Consider the following 23,780-nt stretch of genomic DNA (forward strand, 5'->3'; position numbering starts at 1 on the left):
CCCCTAAATCACCTGCTGAAACAGAAGCTAGCGGAGAGTTACTCTGCCGCACTGTAAGTAGGGATTGGTTTGCAAACACACGCCCAACGAAACATCTCGCATCAAAATTGATTCTTAATTAAACCGACAGAACGTAGCGGCGGCGGCGGCAGCGGCGGCTCAGTGAAGCTTCGCCTCAGTTAAACTTAACAGCCATTAAAGTTGCTTCTGAGTTAATGATTAATGCGTCCAATTACTGTGATCTGTATTGAGCGTGGCATCATGGGTAATCAGATGGCGGTCAGTAGAGCTCCGGCCGCTCCTGACAAATGTGACAGGACTGTAATTATCGCAAACTATTGCTGTCCTCGACTCAAAAGCTAATTATGTGTCAATAATAAGTCGACAGGTCAGAGACAACAGTGTGGATGAAGATGAAACGGCGCGACGGTGAACAACATGGATTAAACCACATAAAACACACAAAAGAAAAAATATATTTGAATGTTTTTTATTTGATTATTGAACGTTACATACATGATTTTATGGTCAATTCAAATGCAATGACGAAGACGAAACGGTTTCCAGCGCTAACTAACGCAAGCGATGTTTCTTCATCTATCGTGCATCTCAAAAACTCTTAATACTGATGAAGTGATCAATGTTGTATTCACTGGCACTGAGGTGGAGATTGTTGTTGCCTGGTCACAGAAGTTAGAGGATGAGCAGAGGCTCTTGACATTTAGGAGGCTCCTTAAAGAGCTGTGAGGATGCTCGGCAGATTAAACAGCGCTTTATACAAAAGTGAAGAAAGATGGTGAATAGAGAGAGGAAAGACATAGAAGATGGAGAGAGTGAATGAAAGAATATCAACTGCACGAAAGAGAAAAAAAAGGCGATAACAGATCAGTAAATGTCAATTAAAGCTAATTTCTTGTAATTAGTTGGTATAACTACTAATTAAAAGATGGATGGATGGATGAATAGATGGATCAATTGATGGATGGATGGATGGATGGATGAATAGATGGATCAATTGATGGATGGATGAATAGATGGATGGATTAATTGATGGATGGCTGAATATAATTATGAATGGAAGGATGGATCATTTGATGGATGGATGGATGGATGGATGGATTCTTTTTCTAATGAAATGTTAGACTAGTTTCATTAGAAAAATAAGAAAATCCCAAACAAATGTAAAATATATGTTAATTTGTTTCCTTCCCTTTTTTCTCACCAATACTTTTTTGTTTGTTATTATTTATTTTTACCCATTTAGTCCCATTCGTTTAATTGTATCATAATCTATGAATACTACATATTTATGACTTGTGAGGAACATTGTGCCACTGATGAACCCGCGAAACAAACAAGTTGATCATAAAAGAAAGAAAGAAATGAAAATAATCCTGTGTTTTCTTTGGAATTATCAAAAATATCATATTTTTTTCATCCATTTTTCCCTCCTCTTGTCTTCAGTGCACTGTTCTGGAGCGAAGCTCCCCGGAGGCCAGTCTTCGTTTGAGCTCCTTCCACAGCAGCTCCCTCTCCTTCTTGGCTCCCGTCATGATGCTGCGATTCTCCTGGGCTCGCCTGGACAGGTATGGCATGACCTCGCTCACCGGCCCGTAGGGAACGTACTTGTAGACCGGGAAGCCGGCCTGACCTGCACACGTGAGAGAAGAGAGGGACGTTTCCACTCGATGCTTCCCTGATAATCGAGTTTTCGATCGAAAAGATATGATTGGATAAAAAGAAAGATGGGATTTAACCGCCTGCAAGGTCACGCTGACCTTCACTTCAGTTCCATCTCCTTCTGTTGACATCGGTTCTCTCAGCTGGCTTCATCTGTGATTGATGTTTTTTCAAACACTGTTTGCCTCCCGGTCTGTCTCTTTACCGTCTGGCCCTGAAAACTAGTTTGAACTTTCGTTTTGAACACTTGTTCCCTCAACTGGTTTCACTTCCCTCCAGAACCTTAATGGTTCTCCTGATCCAAAGACCATATTCTGAGGACGTGGAAACAAATTACAAAAATATATAATATAAAGTTTAAGGCAACCCTGGGATGAGGCTTCATGGAACAGTAGTGATGTGTTGATGAAGCTTCATGAAACAGTGTCAGTATCTTCAGAGTCCACTAGATGGTAGTGATGTGTTGATGAAGCTTCATGAAACAGTGTCAGTATCTTCAGAGTCCACTAGATGGTAGTGATGTGTTGATGAAGCTTCATGAAACAGTAGTGATGTGTTGATGAAGCTTCATGAAAGGTGTCATTATCTTAAGAGTCCACTAGATGGCGTCTCTGCACTATATTTCTTTGTTTTGAACAACTGTTCTAATTAAAGATAATTTTTAAACTGATGGCGCCACCTACTGACCTCTGAACAACATGACAGTGTTTCATGAAGCTTCATCAACACATCACTACCATCTAGTGGACTCTGATGATAATGACACTGTTTCATGAAGCTTCATCAACACATCACTACCATCTAGTGGACTCTGATGATAATGACACTGTTTCATGAAGCTTCATCAACACATCACTACCATCTAGTGGACTCTGATGATAATGACACTGTTTCATGAAGCTTCATCAACACATCACTACCATCTAGTGGACTCTGATGATAATGACACTGTTTCATGAAGCTTCATCAACAGATCACCTTTCTTTACGTAAAATGATCGTCTTAAATGTCTTGTATATCCATGACTATCTGAGAATCATTTATTTTTCTTTCTAAAGTGTTTTCTGACTCTGGCTTCAGTCGATGTTGTTGGTCACAAAATGATTTATTTAGTCTTTTCCAATCGAAGCCTCTTATTAGTGCAGACTTGCCGGCGAACGCGGCGGATGAATGACAAGCGAAGCAGCGATCGCCGACAAGATGGAGTCACGTTGACAAGTCATCAATACCTCCTGTCTCTTTCATGTCCTCCCCTGAAGCCTGAAAACTGACTTCTGGATGTGAACCACAGTTCGTTTGCAACCCAATAACCTCTCGGGAGCTAATAAAAGGGTTTTTTTTCTCTCTCCAGCTCTAGGCTGGCTCCCAGAAGACCGAGGTCAACGGATACCGCAGAGGTCTAAAATAATCCACACGATGATGAAGTGCAGAACCTGCGTGTTGTTCGGACGTGTTTGTGCGTTTTTCTTACCCAGTGGGAAACTGATCTGGTCGCACATGCCCAGCAGTTGACCGAAGTACACCATGTTCTCGGTGGGCAGGAGACCCAGCTCGCTCATCCTGATGCACACAAACAAAAGACGTTTTGTACCGACACGACGTGAGAGGATCAAGTTGTTGATGCGACCGCCATGAAGCACAGAACGTTGCGATGTATTTTCTTCAATACGTTATTTAACAAATCCTGTGATGTGACGTCACACTGACAAAGACCAGATGAACCTGAGTGAGGATTTTTTCCACATTCTTGAAATCACATCTTCAAAAACACAGTAGTTGAGTAATGGTTGCAAAAACTCTGACACGTGAACTAATAAAATCTGAATGAGGCTCACTAGTGAACTGGTACTAGTCCATTTTACTATTCGTTATTTTATTTAAATATTTTACAAGTGGACGCTAAACCGCTCACTAAATAACTATATCCAGCCATTTTTGCCAATTTGTTTACTAGTTAACTAGTGCATCAAGTTTTATTTAACTAGTTTACTAGTGAAGGCTACAATGCTCTCTCGTTAACTAGTGAATTCCAGTATGCTCGCTAGATATCTAGTTGCCCTTGCTAGTGAACTAGTTTGAACCAATATGTTTATTAGTGAACTAGTACATGTAGTTTTATCTGACTAGTTGACTAGTGAAGCTACAATGCTTACTTGTTAACTAGTGAATTTCAATATGCTCAGTCGATATCTAGTTGTCATTATTAGTAGACAAGATTAATCAATATGTTTACTAGTGAATTGATGTTGTTATATATTTTAAGTGTACTAGTGAAGGATACAACGGTCATTTGTTAACCCTTGTGTTATCTCGGGATCAAGGTGACCTGAAGGCCAGAAAACAAATGTGTTTGTGGTATCCCTTGTGTTGTCGCTGGGACAAGGTCCCTTAGATAACGCAAGGGTTGACTAGTCACTAGTTAACTAGTTAAAGCCATTTTTGTCCTTACTAGTTAACTAGTATGATCCTATATGTTTACTAATTAACTACTGCGATCCAATATATTTACTCGTCCACTATATACCGATCCAGTATGTTTACTCGGCAACTATTTAGATCCAGAATGTTAACTAGTGCACTAGTTAACATTTGACACAGTTGATCACCAGATCCTGCTGAGAAGACTAAGGGATGAAGTGGGACTGTCTGGGTCTGTGTTAGAATGGTTCTCATCTTACCTTTCTGGGCGCAGTTTTAGTGTATGTGTCAATCAAATGAGGTCTGAATCGGCAGATCTGTTGTGTGGAGTCCCTCAAGGTTCTGTTCTGGGTCCTTTATTGTTTTTGCTGTACTTGATTCCCCCGGTAAAATCATTCAGAGATTTCCAGATGTTTCTTATCACATTTTTGCTGATGACATCCAGCTCTACTGCTCTTTTGATCCAACTGAGCCCCAGAGGCTGAACAGCTTAGTCAATTGTTTGCTAGAAATCAAACAATGAGTGAAAACACTTTACAGCTAAATGTGGACAAAACTGAAACTCTGGTGATTGCTCCTGATGATAAGATTCCAGGGTTGAGTCAGTACTTGGGTGACTTAGGTCAGTCTGTCAAACTGAGCCTGAGAAACCTGGGTGTTGTATTTGATAAAGACATGTCTCTAGTTCAACACTGAAGAAAACTGACCAGAAACTGTTTCCTTCAACTGAGAAAAATCTCTAAACTTAGGAAAATGTTGTCGGAACATGATCTGGAGCTTGTAATCCATGCGTTTGTTTCTTCTCGTCTGGACTATTGTAACAGTTTGTTTTCATGTCTTAACAAGAAGGATCTTGTCTCGTCTGCAGTTGATTCAGAACTCTGCAGCGAGAATTCTAACCCGCTCTAGTAGAAGAACTCACATTTCTCCGATCCTTAAAACTCTTCACTGGCTTCCAGTTTCTTTCAGGATCAACTTTAAAATTCTGGTTCTTACTTTCAGAGCTATTCATGGTCAGGCTCCTCCTTACATCACTGATCTGATCCAGCCTTACACCCCAGCTCGGGCTCTCAGGTCTGTGGATCAGAATCTACTTATTGTTCCACGCACACGGCTCAGGACCAGAGGAGAGAAATCTTTTCAGGCTGTTGCTCCTAAGCTTTGGAACGATCTTCTCTCTCTTTGCGCTTGATGATCTACTGACTCCTTTAAGAAACATCTTAAGACGTTTCTATTTGTTCAGGCTTTTCCTTGAATTTCTCGAACTCCTGTGTTGTTCTCAGTATTATCTTGATCTTTAAAGTATGTACTGTTTTGAGTATTGTTTTGATTGTCTAAGCGCTTTGTGACCCTGGTCTCGAAAAGCGCTATATAAATAAATATTACTTACTTACTTACTTACTTACTAGTACCTATGTTTACCAAACATATGTTAGCTAGTGAACAAGTAACTGTACAAAATTGACTTGTTCCGTATTAACCATTTTGGAGCAGCATCAGTAAAATAGTGGGCGTGAAAGTGTACTAGTTAACTAGTGAAAGTCATAATACTAGTTATAATAAAAGCTAACAATGATATTGAAAGAACATGAACTGAGGTTTCCTATTAGCTCATTTGATATAATCCTGTTTTGCACTAGTTCACTAGTTAACATGTTGCCTCATCAAATGTAGCATTTAAACTTGAGAGGAGAATCAACTGTATACAAGTTAACAAGTAATAAAAATCCTGACTAGTTGACTAGAGTGTCTGTGATACTAGTAAGAACAATTATCTCCCATTAGTCAAGTATTAAGGTCCAGTTTAGAAAAGGTAGTGAATACATTTGACATAAAGACTTTGACTAGTTGACTAGTAAATTAATTGACTCTCATTCATGGGGGGGGAGGCACTAGTTCTGGCAGTTTACCTGTGTAGAGTGCGTTTCACTGTGTCCTCGTTGTGGGACGCCACCATCACGTTGGACGTCCTGTTGGAGGCGATCTCGTCGAGAACATGATCGAGACACCTTCAAAACAAACATGGTTAGAAATTGTCAAGAATTAACATGATGGAAATGAAGTAACATCAGTCCAATTTATCTTAAAGGAAATATCTAAAGTATTTATACAGCAAGAAAAATAAACACATTAGTACTTGTAAAGCATTGAGATGGGGCATACCTCTGCCAAGGAGATCATTTCACATGAGTCTATAAAATCCGCTGTTATGATCCAGGAATCGCTGACTCAGAACATTGAATTCACTGAGCTTTAGTTTTAAAACACTAGACCACATGGATGGATGGATGGATGGATGGATAGATGGATAGATGGATAGATGGATAGATGGATAGATGGATAGATGGATAGATGGATAGATGGATAGATGGATAGGTGGATAGATGGATAGATGGATAGATAGATAGATAGATAGATAGATAGATAGATAGATAGATAGATAGATAGATAGATAGATAGATAGATAGATAGATAGATAGATAGATAGATAGATAGATAGATAGATAGATAGATAGATAGATAGATAGATAGATAGATAGATAGATAGATAGATAGATAGATAGATAGATAGATAGATAGATAGATAGATAGATGGATAGATGGATGGATAGATGGATAGATGGATAGATGGATAGATGGATAGATGGATAGATGGATGGATAGATGGATGGATAGACGGACAGATAGATAGATAGATTAAAACTTTAAGTAAGTACGAACCAACTCTAAAATATATCCTGGGATGATCAAGAACAAGACATTTTGTCCCAATCAAATACAAAAAAAACAAGTAACGTAAAGTTGGCTAATGATAAAAGTGAAGGAGCTAATGCTACAATATTTAACATTGTACATGAAGTGAAATTAAATACATTAAAATTAGACAAATTTAGCAAATGTCTTGTGAACGCTTGTGACAAGGAGAAGTCATTTCACCACATGCTGGTAACAGAAACAAAACCAGCACAAGACCTCAGTTCCTGATTTATCAATCCATCAAAGTTCTAAAAATGCCAAAAGGGAATCGACCAATTCTGGAACTTCCCTGTGTAAGCTGTTAAATAGCATTTGAGAAGGAATTTACAGTAAGAGAGTCTGTCTGGAACATCACGCCGTTTCACAACTTCCTCATTTGGTGGCGTCTTCGCGCATCTTTCCATCATTTCCATGTTTCAACTCTGGCCTCCTACTGCGCTGCAGCTCATCATCTCAACTTAAAACTGTACCGCGGCGAGAGAAGGAGCAGTTTTGAGTCTTTCTTTCCTGCGTGAATCAAATTGATCCCCGAAGGGTGATTTCTATCAGCTGCCTTATCTTCGGGCGAGTCGGGAGAGCCGTGGAGTTCTTCTCACTCGCGTTTTAAATCAAACTGTAGGCAAAGTCTTAAATCTCGGGAGGACCTCTTGAACCCAGGAGTCCCTCTGCTGTTCATTATCACGAGCTTGTGGCTGGACCGTTGCCAGTTCAGACAGCAGAAGGCACTTGTTAGAGTTTGTGGCTCTTTTAGTTTTAAACTGTCGGCTTTTGCAAGCGAGACACGGGAATCCGAACGGTTTCAGATCCCAGACGTTTGGACCCAGAAGAGTCGACAGAAGGCAAACACAACAAAGACTGATGTGTTCAGTGGTTTCTGGACTGAAGACATATTTGCATTATATACTCTATATCTTTTCTATATCTCTGTGTGGGTAGAAGAGTGGACCACAATATAAGAGTTTACAATCATGGAATAAACTATGTTTTAGTTTCCAAAGACGTACCCTGTTAATCTTCAAATCATATCATACTACCTGAAAGATCACACATGTGATCTAGGGCTGCACGATGTATCCAAAAAATATCGATATTGCGATATTGGCACGTGTGGTATGCATCCAAAACATGTGCAATCACTTATAATGTGTTATTGTATAAATCAAGCATTTCTTAAATGTACACTTTGACCAATCAGTGTCACGTTCTGTAATGTTGTCAATTTGTACTTCTATGTCTCGTTGTCGTTTACGTCTCCGTCTGTCTGTGAACTGTGCGGCGCAGCTTGCTAGGCTCGGTTGCTATGGCAACGCGTCTTGCTGACTTAGATTGGTTCAGTATATACACGGAAGTAAAACTAACTTATGATCTAGTCAAACACTAGTGATCCAGTCACTCGTCTCTTTCAACCTCCTTTGTTAAAGCAACATATTGTAAATTATATTTCTTATAAGATCGTGAACTTCCAAACAAGTGTAAACCTGTCCGTCTTCACCGTATGCTAACGAGCTAAGTTGTTAGCGTCATTTATAAAGTGTTATGTGTGCGTGTACAAGGAGGTGGATTTATTATTGATTTGGTGATATCACGACGCGCCGGCGGCTCCTCTCTGATGTCGCTCAGTTTCGCAGGAAACACATGCAAGTCAGGCGAGACTGAGCGTTATAAGTTATATTTTTCTACGATCGTGTCGACACCGATGCGCGGAAATAAACAAAAGGGAAATATCATCGTTTTCCTTCTATAAACCCCCGGACCTTCACTACAGTACTCACTCCTGCGTAAGGATGCGCATGAACGCGGCTACATTTTTAGGTGAAGGAAAAAATATCGCATTAATATCGATATTCAAGACACCAATATCAAATCTCACACTTATTTCCAATATCGTGCAGCCCTAGTGTGCTCACATGTTACAGTTTGAAAACCAAAGAACCCAAAAACTGTTGGATTATTGATCTTACGATTGCTGAAACTATGACAATCATTTTCATTTAATATATTCTTAATAATGCTCGTTGAAACATGGAGAGAGTTGGATATCTAAGGTAAGGTAAGGTAAGGTAAAACGTTATTAATATCTATGGGTGTCTTCTGACCCCCTTTGTGCCCCCTTTACAATTAACAGAAAGAGCTGAAATTTGGAAATCAAGCTTATATAATATGAATAAATCATGGCTTTAGTTTCATCGGAATTGAACATGTTTGAGTCTTCAGAGGGGTTTTAAACTAACCCACTTGCAATTAACTTTAATTCTAGGAAATCTCGCTAACTAAGTATGTTAAGATTTTAACTAATAAAAAGTGGACCTATTTGAATTTCCAGGGGGGTCTTCCATCCCCTTACAATTATCTTAAATTCTAGGACATCTTTGTAACTTGTTATTTAATACATAAGATTTACATTTCATTAGCCCAACTTGACCTGATGGAGTGGACCTATGACCCCCCCCTGAAAACACTGAAGGGTGAGTAGGCTACATGATCATTCTCAAGATATATTGTCGAGCAATTTGTGAGTCTTTAAGAAATGAAAGTAAAGACAACTACACACACCTACTGCTTTACATAAATGTTTAATTTTGTGTTGTATTGTGTATATTATAAACATACAAGATTTGAAACTGTGATGCTAGTTTGTTGTCATGAGATGTTTGCAGTTGGAACGTTGTGTTCGTCTCACCGAAGTGTGTAGTGTCTGACCTGTGGTACATTCTGTTAGTGGTCTCATAGTCCGGGTTGATGGGGTCTTCGTAGCCCAGCTCCTTGGCCCTGTCGCGCTCCTGATACATGTAGGCTCCTCGAACCAGCTTGGCAGCGAAGTGCCAGCCCTCTCGTCGAGACAACTCCAGGTCCGCTGTGACGTTGTCGTACGCGTCCTGTCAAGATTATATTCACTGTGAATTTCAAAGATAAACCGTGAGAAACTCTTCCAAAGAAGTTAAGTTTTCATCAGTAGTTTTAGTAAAAGTACAACTAAAGTTTGCATGTTTGTGTTGTTGTGATGTGTGACTCTATTGTATCATCAGTGTGTGTGTGTTGTTGTGATGTGTGACTCTATTGTATCATCAGTGTGTGTGTGTTGTTGTGATGTGTGACTCTATAGTATCATCAGTGTGTGTTTGTACAAAACTCTCTTTTCATTTAAATATTGACATTAGAAAATGATCTTCAGCTCCGCCCACTGAAAACACTGGGTTTTTCTGGAGATAAAATCTTGTTGACCATAACCACACCCACTCTGCTGTGATTGGTCAAGCAAGGAGGTGTGTCACCGTGCGTCATTAATTCTGGCAGTCTCCACCTCCAACGGCCTCGCTGTATAAAAAAAGCGGGGCATGATAACATCTGGCTGGAGGAGGAGTGAAGCCATTATTACGTCATAATGGACTCTTGTAACCTCTTGTTCGCCCAGATTTCAGAGCAACTTTATAGAGTGATCAGTGGTCATGATGAGGGACTTACTGCATCTTGGAGAGGAAGACTTCAACATGTGAGTCAGGAGAGTTGGTCATTAGTTTATCTTTAACGTGGCATAAACCTGAACTACATGTTTTTTACTTTATTCATCGACTAATTTTCTGGCCCAGATTGTCCTGCGTCAGAATCTTTGTCATGTATCGGATGACTCCCAGTCCATCTAGGTGTACCAGGAGAAAGTCTGTCAGCAGGATTGTTTGTAAGATGTCCAGTTACTCTAAGAGTTCCTGGCCTTCTGCTCCAGGTCAGAGAACTGAGCAAGACTCTGAATACATACCCGAGAAATGTCAGGAGAATGTTATGTTGACAGTCACAAAGCTGCCACTTGTTTTCTACAGAGTGGGATATGGAAGAAATAAAACCACCTGGAGAAGTTACAATATTATGATGAAATTGACTTCTGTTCATCAAAACCTTTTATCATGATCCTTCACTTTTTATGAGCCTCCGTAGATCGTCATAAGCGTTTTGTCATATATGGCTAGACAATAGAGGATATTCTTGAGACTCAAGAGCGATTCCCGAAGAGAAAATATCTCAAATAAAACTCCAACTTGGAAAAGACTTCATGTTGAAGATGTCCTCTTCTAGTTATTATTTACTAGTGATGTGCTGGTGAAGCATCATGAAACAGTCTCATGTTGTTCAGAGGTTTCAATAGAATAGTTGTTGTTGAAAATAGTGGTAGGGCGCAATCTAGTGGACTCTGAAGATAATAACACTGTTTCATGAAGCTTCATCAACACATCACTACCATCTAGTGGACTCTAAAGATAATGACACTGTTTCATGAAGCTTCATCGACACATCACTACCATCTAGTGGACTCTGAAGACAATGACACTGTTTCATGAAGCTTCATCAACACATCACTACCATCTAGTGGACGGTGAAGATAATGACACTGTTTCATGAAGCTTCATCGACACATCACTAGAATCTAGTGGACTCTGAAGATAATGACACTGTTTCATGAAGCTTCATCAACACATCACTACCATCTAGTGGACGGTGAAGATAATGACACTGTTTCATGAAGCTTCATCAACACATCACTACCATCTAGTGGACTCTGAAGATAATGACACTGTTTCATGAAGCTTCACCAATACATCACTATAACTTACTGGAGGTGTTTCCCACGTATCCAATAGTTGTATCTTGAATCAAGAACCCATTGTATTTCCTTGTACTCAATTGGACTAAACAGTGAACACATTGGACGTCTTTCGATAAACATCATAACGAAAAACATCTCAAGAGGTTTTCTAAAAGCTCTTTTACAACTACTCATTATCCTTTATTGACTTTTTATTGTCCATGTTCCCTCAGGGGTTCCTTAGTTTTCCTCAAATAGTTGAACTATTTCAACAACAAACACGCCTCATTGCTGCACATGAGTTGTCCATTTGTGACTCTGACCTTCAGGTAGCACTGGTAAGTATTGAAGATGACAGGCTTGTCTTCTTTGTTGTAGCTTCTCTGCATCTCCAAGGTCAGTCTGCTGATGGCCGGCTGGAGGTACGTCTGCTCGGCATCCACCATCAGACGAACCCCATTGTCCACAGCATGCTGAAACCCCAAAAAATGATCAAAAGACATTCACAGATCCTTCAGTTCAAGCTGGTATTTATTTATATCAAGCTGTGGAGCAACAATAGTTCTTGTACAGAGCATCAAGGGTTCCTGGATCTGGGATAAAAATAAAGTCCTGCTTCCACTTTTGATCAAGTGACAACACATGAAAGTTAAAACCTCAAAGTTGATTCACTCAGAAAGATGTTTCGTGGGTTTTTTTGGTGAACAACGTTAATGTTGATGAGAGAGCAAAGGTAGTAAGTAAGTAAGTAAGTAATTTGTATTTATATAGCGCTTTTCCAGACCAGGGTCACAAAGTCTGGCAAACGTTGTCGTGGGCAGGAAATGCAGTGTCTCAGCGTTAGCTAGCCGGTAGCTCAACAAAATCCTGAATTGAGTGATAAAATATCATCAATTTCTAATCCCAAAATTGTCAATAATTCCTTACAAGAAAGGATCAGTCATGGATACGTCAAACCTAGTGGAACATTTTCTGACACTGACCAGTAAAAACAACTGACCCTTTGCTCATAAAAATTGTGTTGATTTACAGATTACTTTGGCTGAGCCCCCTGCTGGACTCACCTTTGCCAGTTCATCCATTCGCTGTCGGATCCTCTTCATCTGTCCGTGCTCCTCAGGTGTGAAATCCTTCAGCAGAGGTTCCAGCTCACCAATCTGTGAAACAAGAAGGAGTGAGACGCTAATGAATCGACCCGCTGGACTCTTCATCCCAGCGTCCATTTGATCAGGATTTATTTGCTTGTTGTCAAGCTACAAGCTACAAGAAATGTGTTTGAGAGCTGGAAATAATAATACGTCTTTATTCTCAACAATAAAACTTAAGAGAAAGACAGAAATAGTTCGAAATAGTAACATTTAACACTGTGACTATGTCAGATTTTGGCCGAGGAGAGACCAGGTGAGAATTAAATTCTGTGACCTCGCTGACCTGCACATTAGGGACGACAAGATGATCCGATATGTTCGACCTGAGACTGTCATCGAGAATGTTGTTCCAGTCTAGAATGTCGATAGCCCTGTTGAAGCAGAAGAAGTAATGAGTCATTTATATTTGTAGAGCGCTTTTCCAGACCAGTAATCTAACACTGAAGCGTCATGACTGTCCCATGTATGTTGAACAAATATTTCTTCTGTTGTACATGAATATATATTCAAATGTTATATTCCAACTCTAACACTAAACCCTAACATTAACCCTAATTTTAACCCGAACAATAACCCCTAACACTAACCTTAATCCCAATCCTAACCCTAACCCTAACCTAGCCTTAACACTAACCCTTAATCTTACCCTAACCCGTACACTAACACTAAAACGAAGACTAACCCGAACCCTAACAATAACCCAAACCCTAAACCTAACCTTAAATTAACCCTTTTTCTAACCCCATCTCCTAACTTTAACCTCTGACCCATAACCCCTAATATATAATAATATATAGTAGTTATATATCTCAGGAGATAATGTTTTGGGAACTGTTTTTCTTTTGGTTAGTTAGGTGTTGATCTGGATCTAGATACAAGATGGTTTTTCCCAACCTGTATGGCTTTTATCCACTTCAGAAACTTGTATTCCATTCTCATTAGTAGCAAAATTCCTTTTAAAAAATTTTTTCTGTGTTTTCAAACTTTAATCTTCATAATAATAATGCCAAAGAGTAAAAGGAATGCTTTTTGTGAATGTTTTGTCCCATGAAACTGCATTTAAAAAAAGGAGAAAATGTAAATTAGTATCTAGTCCTGTTGAATATTTGTACTTCATTTTAATAAATGTTTTTTTGATATTTCAAATATAACTTTCCCCTGATACCTCATGCTTACCCAGAGGATTCTTCTGTTGGTCCAGTAAACAAGTTGCAGAAGTCGACATTTGCTCCCAGTTGAGTCAGGTGTTCCTGGATACGATAATTAAAAAAATATACATAAAGATTTTATATATATATATATATATATATATATATATATATATACTCAAGATTCAAACAAACCTGCAGTTGATTCAGCTCCAGCTTCTGCTCCAGAGGTGCCACGTCACCCTTTCCTTGCTTCAACGCCAAGAAGTTAAAAAATCGCTGCCATTTCACTAAGATCTCAGAGAACTGCAGCTACAAACAAACACAAATATCTTTGTTTAAACGTTGTGATCGTTTATTAGCTCATTAGCTTCCCAACCAGAAACTGTGGCCGACCAAGAGCCGTCATCTTGATGGCAGAGAAACCATCAATGGAACTTCCACCTAACAAGAGAGAGTTATTCTTAACTCAACGAAATGCAACGATAGAGCATAAAAACAATCTCAATTGAAATATAGGGATCAGTTCTGTAAAATATGTTATTTCTAGAAGTAGTGATGTGTTGATGAAGCTTCATGAAACAGTGTCATTATCTTCAGAGTCAACTGGATGGTAGTGATATGTTGATGAAGCTTCATAAAACAAAGTCATTATCTTAAGAGTCCACTAGATGGTAGTGATGTGTTGATGAAGCTTCATGAAACAGTGTCATTATCGTCAGAGTCCACTAGATGGTAGTGATGTGTTGATGAAGCTTCATGAAACAGTGTCATTATCTTCAGAGTCCACTAGATGGTAGTGATCTGTTGATGAAGCTTCATGAAACAGTGTCATTATCTTCAGAGTCCACTAGATGGTAGTGATGTGTTGATGAAGATTCATGAAACAGTGTCATTATCTTCAGAGTCCACTAGATGGTAGTGATGTGTTGATGAAGCTTCATGAAACAGTTTCATTATTGTCAGAGTCCAATAGATGGTAGTGATCTGTTGATGAAGCTTCATGAAACAGTGTCATTATTTTCAGAGTCCAATAGATGGCTTTTCTGCACTATTTTCCTTTGTTTTGAACTGTTCTAATGAAACGTCATTTTTTAAACTGATGGCTCCACCTACTGACCTCTGAACAACATGACACTGTTTCATGAAGCTTCACCAACACATTACTATCTAGGAGGTCTTGCATTGAATTGTAAGTAAGTAAGTAATTGTGTACAATTACTCATTGTGTTGGACACATCTTTCCAGTGGAAAGAAAACACTATTGTCTTGTTTTCAACTCTCCTCCTTTACCATTTAAATTCCAGCCATGGAAACATAAATCTATTTTTCAAGGTGTAACGAATGTGTTTAAAAATCAATGTACTCACTGGATGCTTTGATGCACTTCATAAATGTCTCCATGTGACGGTCGCACTTGGTCTCGTCTGGATGAAAATACTGGATCTCTCCGCGTCCTTCTGTTTTCTCATTACTTTTGACGGCGTTTCCTGAGGCGACAAGATTTGCATATTTCCGAGTTGAGTCTCAGTGTATTCATTAGTCAGACAGAAAAAAAAAACACAAATGCTTACCATCGATCTGTGAGCTGACGGGGAAACAAAAGAGAAATTGGTCAAAGGAGTTTTCAGGGAAACCAAACAGTGGAGAGTGAGTCGTCTTTTGTAAACATTTTAGCCTCGTGACGAAGCCCCTGTTGACTTGCATTTAGTGACCCTTTAAATACTCCAGCGACCCACTGTCAGCCTCTTCGCTGAGGGGCAGCATCGCACCACACTTGACCTGCTCTGACCCCCCACACTTCACTGGACACTGGGGAGCTCACGCATCCCAACAGATGAGCCGACATGAGAGATGCCAGCAGGACTTTAAGTCAGAGAACATGGACTCTCGTTCGGCGGTGAAACATCGCCGCTGAGTTCACAGATAAACTATTGGACACGAGCTGAGGACGAGAACGAAACTTCGGCCACAATGATGATGTCACTGGAAATAATTAATCGTTAAATGACAAACATTTGCCTCGAGACAAAAACATTCAGCACTGATGAGACTAATGTACTGGAATTGAATTAGAAAGATGGACAGAATAGTGAAAGAAAGACAGATGGAAGGATGGAGTGAAAGAATGATATAAAGAAAGATTGAAATATAGATTGATGAATGGAAAGGTAGATGATTACATACATTGATTGATGGGTAGGTTGGATGGACTGATGCATTGTGGGATTAATGGATGGATGGATGGACGGACACATGGGTAGAGAAAGATATAGAGAAATTAAGAATAAATAAAAGGACATATATAGAAAGAAAGAAAGGAAAAAATATTGAAATAAATAAAGATATAAATATATTTTTTTAAAAGAAGGAAAAGTATAAAAAATGAACAAAAGAGAAAGAATGGAGGAAGTAAAGATAGGAAATATAGAATAAAAATGATGGAGAGAAAGAAAGAAAGAAGAATATCAGTGCCATCAGAATATTGATTGGTTGAATTTATTTTTTTCAAAATTTGTTATATTTTAATTTGAATTATGCAATATTAAAAAATTCGAAGCCTTTTAAATTAGGTAGTAAAAAAATTGAAGCATTTTAAATTCAATATTAAAAGATTCGAAGCCTTTTATATTCATCATAACAGAGCCACCAGACAAAAGCAAACAAGTACCGAGTTAATGGATCAAACATAAACGATGAGGTGACGTCATCACTGCTGCATCAGTTTAGATATTTTCAGAACAAAGTATCAACTTTGATTTAACGTCTGGACTTAAGTAAGTTATTATATCAAGTAACTCAGTGGTCATTTGGTTTTGTCTGGTGGCACTGCTATGCTGAATTTAAAACGCTTCGTATTAAGAAATATTGAATAACTGAAATTAAAATAAAACAAATATTAAATATTTGAAATTAAAATATAAAAAATATTAAATAATTAAAATTAATTCAACCTTTCAATGTTCTGATGGCATCATGAAACCAAATCTACTCGATTAAAAGACATGAGTCTCGTCCACCTGGTCTCCTCCTCGCTGATGTCCTCCTCCACGCTGTAGTCCAGCACCGAGCCCACGCCGAACGCCTGGTTCCTCTGGATCAGCGGACGCACGGCCTCGTGGTCCTCGCCGGCGACAAACTGCCCGTAGAACGTCATCTTCATGAGGTGCTCGAAGACGCCGCGGCCCAGAATCCTCTGGGCCAGATCCATGATCTGATGACGGAGGAAAAGATGTGGATTATTTTACATGAATCTGATTATTCTGTGACTTCATGTTCAGTGTCAGAGTTTGATGGATGGAGAGAGGAGCACGGCAGGTGATCTGGAAACTTGTCAACACCCAAATATTCTTGATTTTATTGGTGAAATAATTCTTGACAGACTTCTCTACGAAGAGTTCACTTAGGAAATGTAAAGTATATTTGAGGAGTATTTGTGGCACAAGATCCAAACACTTGAGCTGGAGACAGGTCTGCGGTTGATTTACACGCCTGGAAAAACTCACTGTAATTTGAGAGTTGTGTGTTCAAGTGTGTGAGGAACAAACATGAGACTGAGCAGCTGACTGAGGTTGTGACCAACATACTACAGGAGTCACGGACAAAAACAAAACAAATACACACATATATATTAGTTTTAAACAGTATTTACAAGCATATATCTATTGTAATTAATTCGCTATTACATCAATATTGTCCTGAGATGATTTGTTTGTGTAATTCTGTGACATATTTGGGGGAAATATCGTTAATAATTAACGTTATTTTGTTGTTATTGTTGTTACCTCTTGGTTCTTATCAACCAGGACGTCATAGGAACAGAGTTTGAAGACCACCAAACTTCTCAACAGTTCCAGCGAGTCCTTGCTTTTGTACGCCTCCCGGGTCTGCTCAAAGTCAACGATGAGCGGGTTGGTCCTGGTTCTGGTTCTGGTTCTGTCCGCGGCGCGACTCTGCTGGGAGGAACCCCTGGTGCCTGTCGAGGCAAACGCGGGGGCGCCATTGCCCTTTCGCTGGGCGACGGTACCGGCTGAGGTTCGGCGGGTCAGAAGATGGTATGGACGCAAGTCCAGGCCCGCTCCAGCGAGGACCGGAGCGGTTCTGACGCAGAACATCGTGACTCGAGGAGAGAGAAGACAGTGAAGATAAAGAAACATCACCTGTTGAACAACCTCCGAGACTCCGCCCACAAACACCAGCCTATTCCCTCACGCTTGACTAGCTATGAAACAACTACTACTCAGTTTATCGACAAATATTCCATCATACTTCATAAAATGATGCGGAAATTATAATAAAAATGATAATTATCAATATATTTATTGTGAATATTATTATCATTAATGTCACAGGTAGTAGTAGAAGTAGTATTTATTAGAATTATTATTATTATTATTGTTTTTATTAATAGTAGTAGTCGTAGGCATAGTTGTTATTATTAGTAGTAGCAGTTATTAGTAGTAGTAGTAGTAAAAATATTTGTAAAAGTAAGAAAGTAAGTAAGTAATATTGAAGTGTTATTATTAGAAGTAGTAGTTGTTATTAGTAGCAGTAGTGGTGGTGGTAGAAGTAGTATTTTTTGTTGTCATTATTATTATTCTAAGTGGTAGGCGTAGTAGCAGTTGTAGTAGTAGTAAATACTAGTAGTAGTGGGGGTAATATTTTCTTTTGTAGTAGTAGTAGTGTAGTATTTATTAGTATTATCAGAAATAGGAGTAGTATTTATAAATGTTATATTATTAATAGTAGAAGTATTTATTAGTAGTAGTGTTGTTGGTATGTATTAGAATTATTGTTCGCAGTAGTATAGGTAAAAAATAACTAGAATTAGTAGCAGTAGTACTGGTGGGGTATAGTGGTAGGAGTAGTATAGTTGGAGTAGTACTTTTTGTTGTCATGATTATTATTATTATAAGTGGTTGTAGTACTAGCAGTTGTTCTAATCACTAGTAATAGTGGTTGTATTTTGTACTATTATTTTCATTTGTAGTAGTAATAGTAGTAGTAGTAATATTTATTAATATGATTATTATTAGTTATTATAAGTATTCATTAGTAGGATTATTGTTTGTATGTATTAGACTTGTTAAATAATTATTAAAATAAATTAGTAGTAGTAGTATTATTAGCAGTATTTATTAGTAATAGTATTTGTAGGTAAGTAATCATAAAAACCAGGGCTGTATTTATACATTAATCTTATTATAATATTCGATACAATATATTTTGCTGCACTTGCATAGTTTTCATGAGTGACGGTTCAAGGATCTGATGAGTTCTTGTGATGTTTGAAAACTGAAACCAAACATGTCCAGCTTCACAAGCTGCTGGACTCACTCTGTCCTCAGGTACCAGTTGCAGGACAGACTTCAGCCGGGCCTGACTCGACAGCGCCATCTGCTGGTTCAACTGCCAGCCGACACACTGCAGCTGAAACAAGCGTCGACATTCAAACATTCAAAGCTTCTCTTGTGTCGTCAATGGAATCAACGTGAAAACGAACAAACACACAACATGACGGTTTGATAAAATACAACAAAGTCTTCATGATCGCACAATGATTGTGTTTGTGTTGTGAACACTTCACGTCTTGATGGACTCGATCATCTTAATCGTGGGAGTTTCTGTTTGTGCATGTGTGTGTGCTTGTGCTAGGACTGTTTGCATGCGTGTGTATGTTTGTGCGTGTGTGTGTGCTTGTGCTAGGACTGTTTGCATGCGTGTGCATGTTTGTGCGTGTGTAGGTGTGTGTGTGTGTGGGGGGGGTGTGTGTGTGTGTGTGTGTAAATGTTTGTTCTGTGACTGTGTGCATGTGTGTGTGTGTGTGTGAATGTTTGATTGTGGGAAAGTGTGTGTGGGTGTTTGTGCCAGGACTGTTTGCATGTGTGTGCATGTGTGTGTGCATATACTGTATGTGTGCAGGTTTGTGCGTGTGCATGTTTGTGAATATGTGTGTGAGTGTATGAATATTTGTGTGTGTTAATATTTGTGTGTGTGCTTGTGTGTTTGCCTGTTAATGTTTGTGTGTGTATGTTTGTTTGTTTGCAAGTGTGAGCACGTGTGTGTGCATGAATGTGTGTGTGTGTGCACGCACAACACTTAAAAAGGATCATATAGACTTTTCAGTACATTTTTTAGGTGGAGGTCAAAGGTCAACTCCATCAGGTCAAGGAAAATTCATGTGACAATTAAAATGATTCATATCATATTAACATGAGTGAACTTTGTCTCTATTTTTTTATTTTCTTATGTATTATTATAGTTGTGTTGAGGTGAATTGTGTCAGTAAAAACAACAACAACACACTCGTCTGATCATGATGGTGTTTATTAAAGAAGATTCCAGTCACAAGAAGACACTCTCGTCACCATCAGTAAGAATCGAAATCATTCAGAGATGCTGGACAATAAAGTCACATGACGTCACCGTGTCTTCACTGCAGCACAAACGACAAACGTTCTCAGAGACTTTCATCCAAACATTGAAGCTTCATGTGATCATGTCACTCCTGGAGACTCACAATCTCACTGTCGTCTACTTCAGCTTCACAAACTCACACGAGGATGAAACCCTGACGCCAGCATGAAGAGGTTGAGAGAAGCTGGTCTGGACTCCGTGGAGGAGAGTCATGGTCTCAGAGACGCTGTAGAAGGACAGAAGACCTGCAGAGTGATCCAGGTACACCCCCACTGTGGAGGGTTTGACTCTGGAGACTATAATTTCGATGTTGTTGTGTATAAATGAACAACCAGATTCGTAACAATCCAAACACCAAGATTTGTCATTTTCTCCAAATAAACATTCTTCTCCTGATCTGCTGATGTTCTTGTATGAAACTGCTACATGAACATGTCCTTTTGTCTTCACCTCCCAGTAACAATGTCCAGTCAGAGACTCTTGACTCAAGACCTGAAAAGAATCAGGGAATCTGTCTGGATGATCAGGACGAGGCTGATGTTTCCCCATGTTTGTCACTTTCTTGTTTCCTTCAGACAACATCAAACATGAGGCTGCAGTGTTTGGATCCAGAGTGATGTCCTGTGAGTGTGTGAGGAACTGCTCTCTCTCTGGATGGATCATCAGTGAGATGTCGGTCCACGTGTCTGTCAGAAGGTCCTGGACTAGGTCTCTGCAGGCTGACACGGCTTCAGTTACTTCCTCGAAGCGACAGTGAGTTTGCTGAAGGGTCGTGGAGGAAGTCCAGTCTTCACTGACCTCTGAGAGTGAGGTCCAGTTCTTCAGGAAGACGCTGTGACTGTCGGTGAGTGACAGCTGCTGCAGCTCAGCATCTTTCTTCTTCAGCTCAGAGATCTCCTGCTCCAGCTGCACCTGAAGTCCTCGGACTCGAGCGGCTTCGGTCTTCTGCCGAGATCTGATCATCTGAAACATCTGGTCGTGGGTCTCTTGATTGGTCTTCACTGCTTCATCAGCAGAGACTCTGATGTTCTTGTCCTCCTGCTGGAGCAGCTTCACTTCCTTCTCTCTCTTCTGGATCTTCTGATGGATCCTTCCTCGACTCTGATCCACGTCTTTCTCCCTCTCCCTCCTCTCTGCTGCCGCCGAGACGATGACATGATCTTTGTGTTGGTCCTCAGCACAGAGATGGCAGATGAGCTGCTGATCAGAACGACAGAACATCTTCTTCTCCTCCTCGTGTTGAGGGCAGATCATCTGCAGATGCTTGGACGGCTGGACCAGCTTGTGTCTCCTGAAGGCCGGAGCTTCTCGATGTGTCTGGAGGTGAAGGTCACAGTAGGAGACCAGACACATCAGACAGGACTTGAGGGCTTTCATCTTCCTCCCAGTGCAGGCGTCACAGACCACATCTTTAGGTCCAGCAGAGCAGAGGTCCTCAGCTGCTCCAGTCTTCTTCAGCTCCTCCACTAACTCTGCTAACACAGTGTTCTTCTGGAGGACAGGTCTCTCGCTGAAGCTCCGTCTGCACTGAGGACACTCGTAGATGTTCTTGTCCTGCCAGTGACCTTCAATACAGGTCTTACAGTAGTTGTGTCCACAGGGAAGAGTGACTGGATCCTTCAGTAGATCCAGACAGATGGAACAAGATCTCAGATCAACTCTAATCTTCTCCATGTCTCTGCGACTGAAACGCTCCTTCACAGGTGAACACTTTTATCCTCTCAGTCACATGATGCTGCTTCAATCTGATCTGACATGTTGATCCACATATTATCAAACTTCCCCGAAAGACATGATGATCTCGACAATGACTTCAACACACCTTGATTATCTAAGACACACAAACACACACACATATAAACATGTATACAATGTTGTCGCTGGTGACTTTGTTGATTAAACCCGTGGTTGTGTGTGTGCTTGAGTGTGCGTACGTGTTTGCACCTGTGTGTGCACTTAAGTTTAAGTAAGTAAGTATGTTTTACTGTGTATGTGTGTATGTGGTTGAGTGTGTGTGTGTGTACTTGAGTGTTTGTGTGTTTGCGTGCTTGAGTTTTTGTGCCCATTTGTGTGTGCGTATGTGTGTGTGTGCGTGACTACTGTGTGTGTGTGTGTGTGTGTGTGTGTGTGTGTGTGTGTGTGTGTGTGTGTGTGTGTGTGTGTGTGTGTGTGTGTGTGTGTGTGTGTGTGTGTGTGTGTAGTATAACATGTATTTAAAAGGATGAAAATAGATGAAGAAAGAATGTATTGCAAACATAAATCTTCACAATTTTTTTTTATTTTTTATTTGAACAAATACAATTTACAATGTTATTATAATTTAATTTTCCTTTTTAATTAACGATACACATAGTTTATTCCATTTATTATTGATTTATTATTTTATTTATAAACCACTTGAATGTAATGTTTCTTGTTTAGAGTATTTTGTTCATTCATCGCAATAAAAAGTAAAACGTAAAGAATGTTATTTTCTCCGTGTTTTAACATCGTGAGCTTTATATATATTATATACACGTTTTTATATGTATATTAGTTTTTTCAAAGATCTAAATAACACTTTAATGAGGAGATTTAATCGTTTTATTAAGTTCAGTGACGTCATCGGAACAGATGAGTCATCAGTGCGTCTGGTTTGTGTTTGTTTGTTTTACAGTTTATACATTTGTTTTACACTTTATACATTTGTTTAAGAGTTTATACATTTGTTTAAGAGGTTTTTTTTGTTTTTTTTAGAGTTTATACATTTTTTTAAGAGTTTGTATATTTTTTTTAGAGTTTATACATTTGTTTAAGAGTTTGTACATTTTTAATAGTTTGTAAAATATTTTTTTTTAAGTTTATACATTTGTTTTTGATTTTATACATTTGTTTTACAGTTTATACATTTGTTTTACAGTTTATACATTAGTTTTATAGTTTATATATTTGTTTTACAGTTTATACATTTGTTTTACAGTTTATACATTAGTTTTATAGTTTATACATTTGTTTTACAGTTTATACATTTGTTTAATAGTTTATACATTTGTTTTACAGTTTATACATTTGTTTAATAGTTTATACATTTGTTTTACAGTTTATACATTTGTTTAATAGTTTATACATTTGTTTTACAGTTTATACATTTGTTTTACAGTTTATACAATTGTTTTACAGTTTATACATTAGTTTTATAGTTTATACATTTGTTTTACAGTTTATACATTTGTTTAATAGTTTATACATTTGTTTTACAGTTTATACAATTGTTTTACAGTTTATACATTAGTTTTATAGTTTATATATTTGTTTTACAGTTTATACATTTGTTTAATAGTTTATACATTTGTTTTACAGTTTATACATTTGTTTTACAGTTTATACATTAGTTTTATAGTTTATATATTAGTTTTACAGTTTATACATTAGTTTAAGATGCAACAAGATCTCAGATCAACTATCAAACGCTCCTTCACAGGTGAACACTTTTATCCTCTCAGTCACATGATGCTGCTTCAATCTGATCTGACATGTTGATCCACATATTATCAAACTTCCCCGAAAGACATGATGATCTCGACAATGACTTCAACACACCTTGATTATCTAAGACACACAAACAAACACACATATAAACATGTATACAATGTTGTC

At 38.8% G+C, this 23,780-nt stretch overlaps 2 protein-coding genes across 2 annotated transcripts; both read right to left on the reverse strand.

Annotated features, from left to right (window-relative positions):
• Nucleotides 1-474: 474 nt before the first annotated feature.
• prodhb (proline dehydrogenase (oxidase) 1b) lies at nt 475-17,867 on the reverse strand. Its single transcript, XM_087812216.1, has 14 exons — nt 17,513-17,867; nt 16,748-16,941; nt 15,302-15,315; nt 15,098-15,217; nt 14,107-14,171; nt 13,923-14,039; nt 13,756-13,829; nt 12,863-12,950; nt 12,496-12,588; nt 11,755-11,904; nt 9,556-9,731; nt 6,009-6,107; nt 3,152-3,240; nt 475-1,651 (listed from the first exon to the last, which is right to left on the reverse strand). The coding sequence occupies exons 1-14, from the start codon at nt 17,840-17,842 to the stop codon at nt 1,461-1,463; spliced, it is 1,800 nt and encodes a 599-aa protein (XP_087668342.1). The 5' UTR covers nt 17,843-17,867; the 3' UTR covers nt 475-1,460.
• Nucleotides 17,868-20,164: 2,297 nt separating this feature from the next.
• On the reverse strand, nt 20,165-21,818 carry LOC148090099 (tripartite motif-containing protein 16-like). Its single transcript, XM_087790678.1, has one exon. It carries the CDS (start codon nt 21,816-21,818, stop codon nt 20,262-20,264), a length of 1,557 nt encoding a protein of 518 aa, XP_087646804.1. The 3' UTR covers nt 20,165-20,261.
• Nucleotides 21,819-23,780: the final 1,962 nt, after the last annotated feature.

Source organism: Callionymus lyra, chromosome 1 (assembly GCF_982586985.1).
Source record: "Callionymus lyra chromosome 1, fCalLyr1.hap1.1, whole genome shotgun sequence".
NCBI classification, from domain to species: Eukaryota; Metazoa; Chordata; class Actinopteri; order Syngnathiformes; family Callionymidae; genus Callionymus; species Callionymus lyra.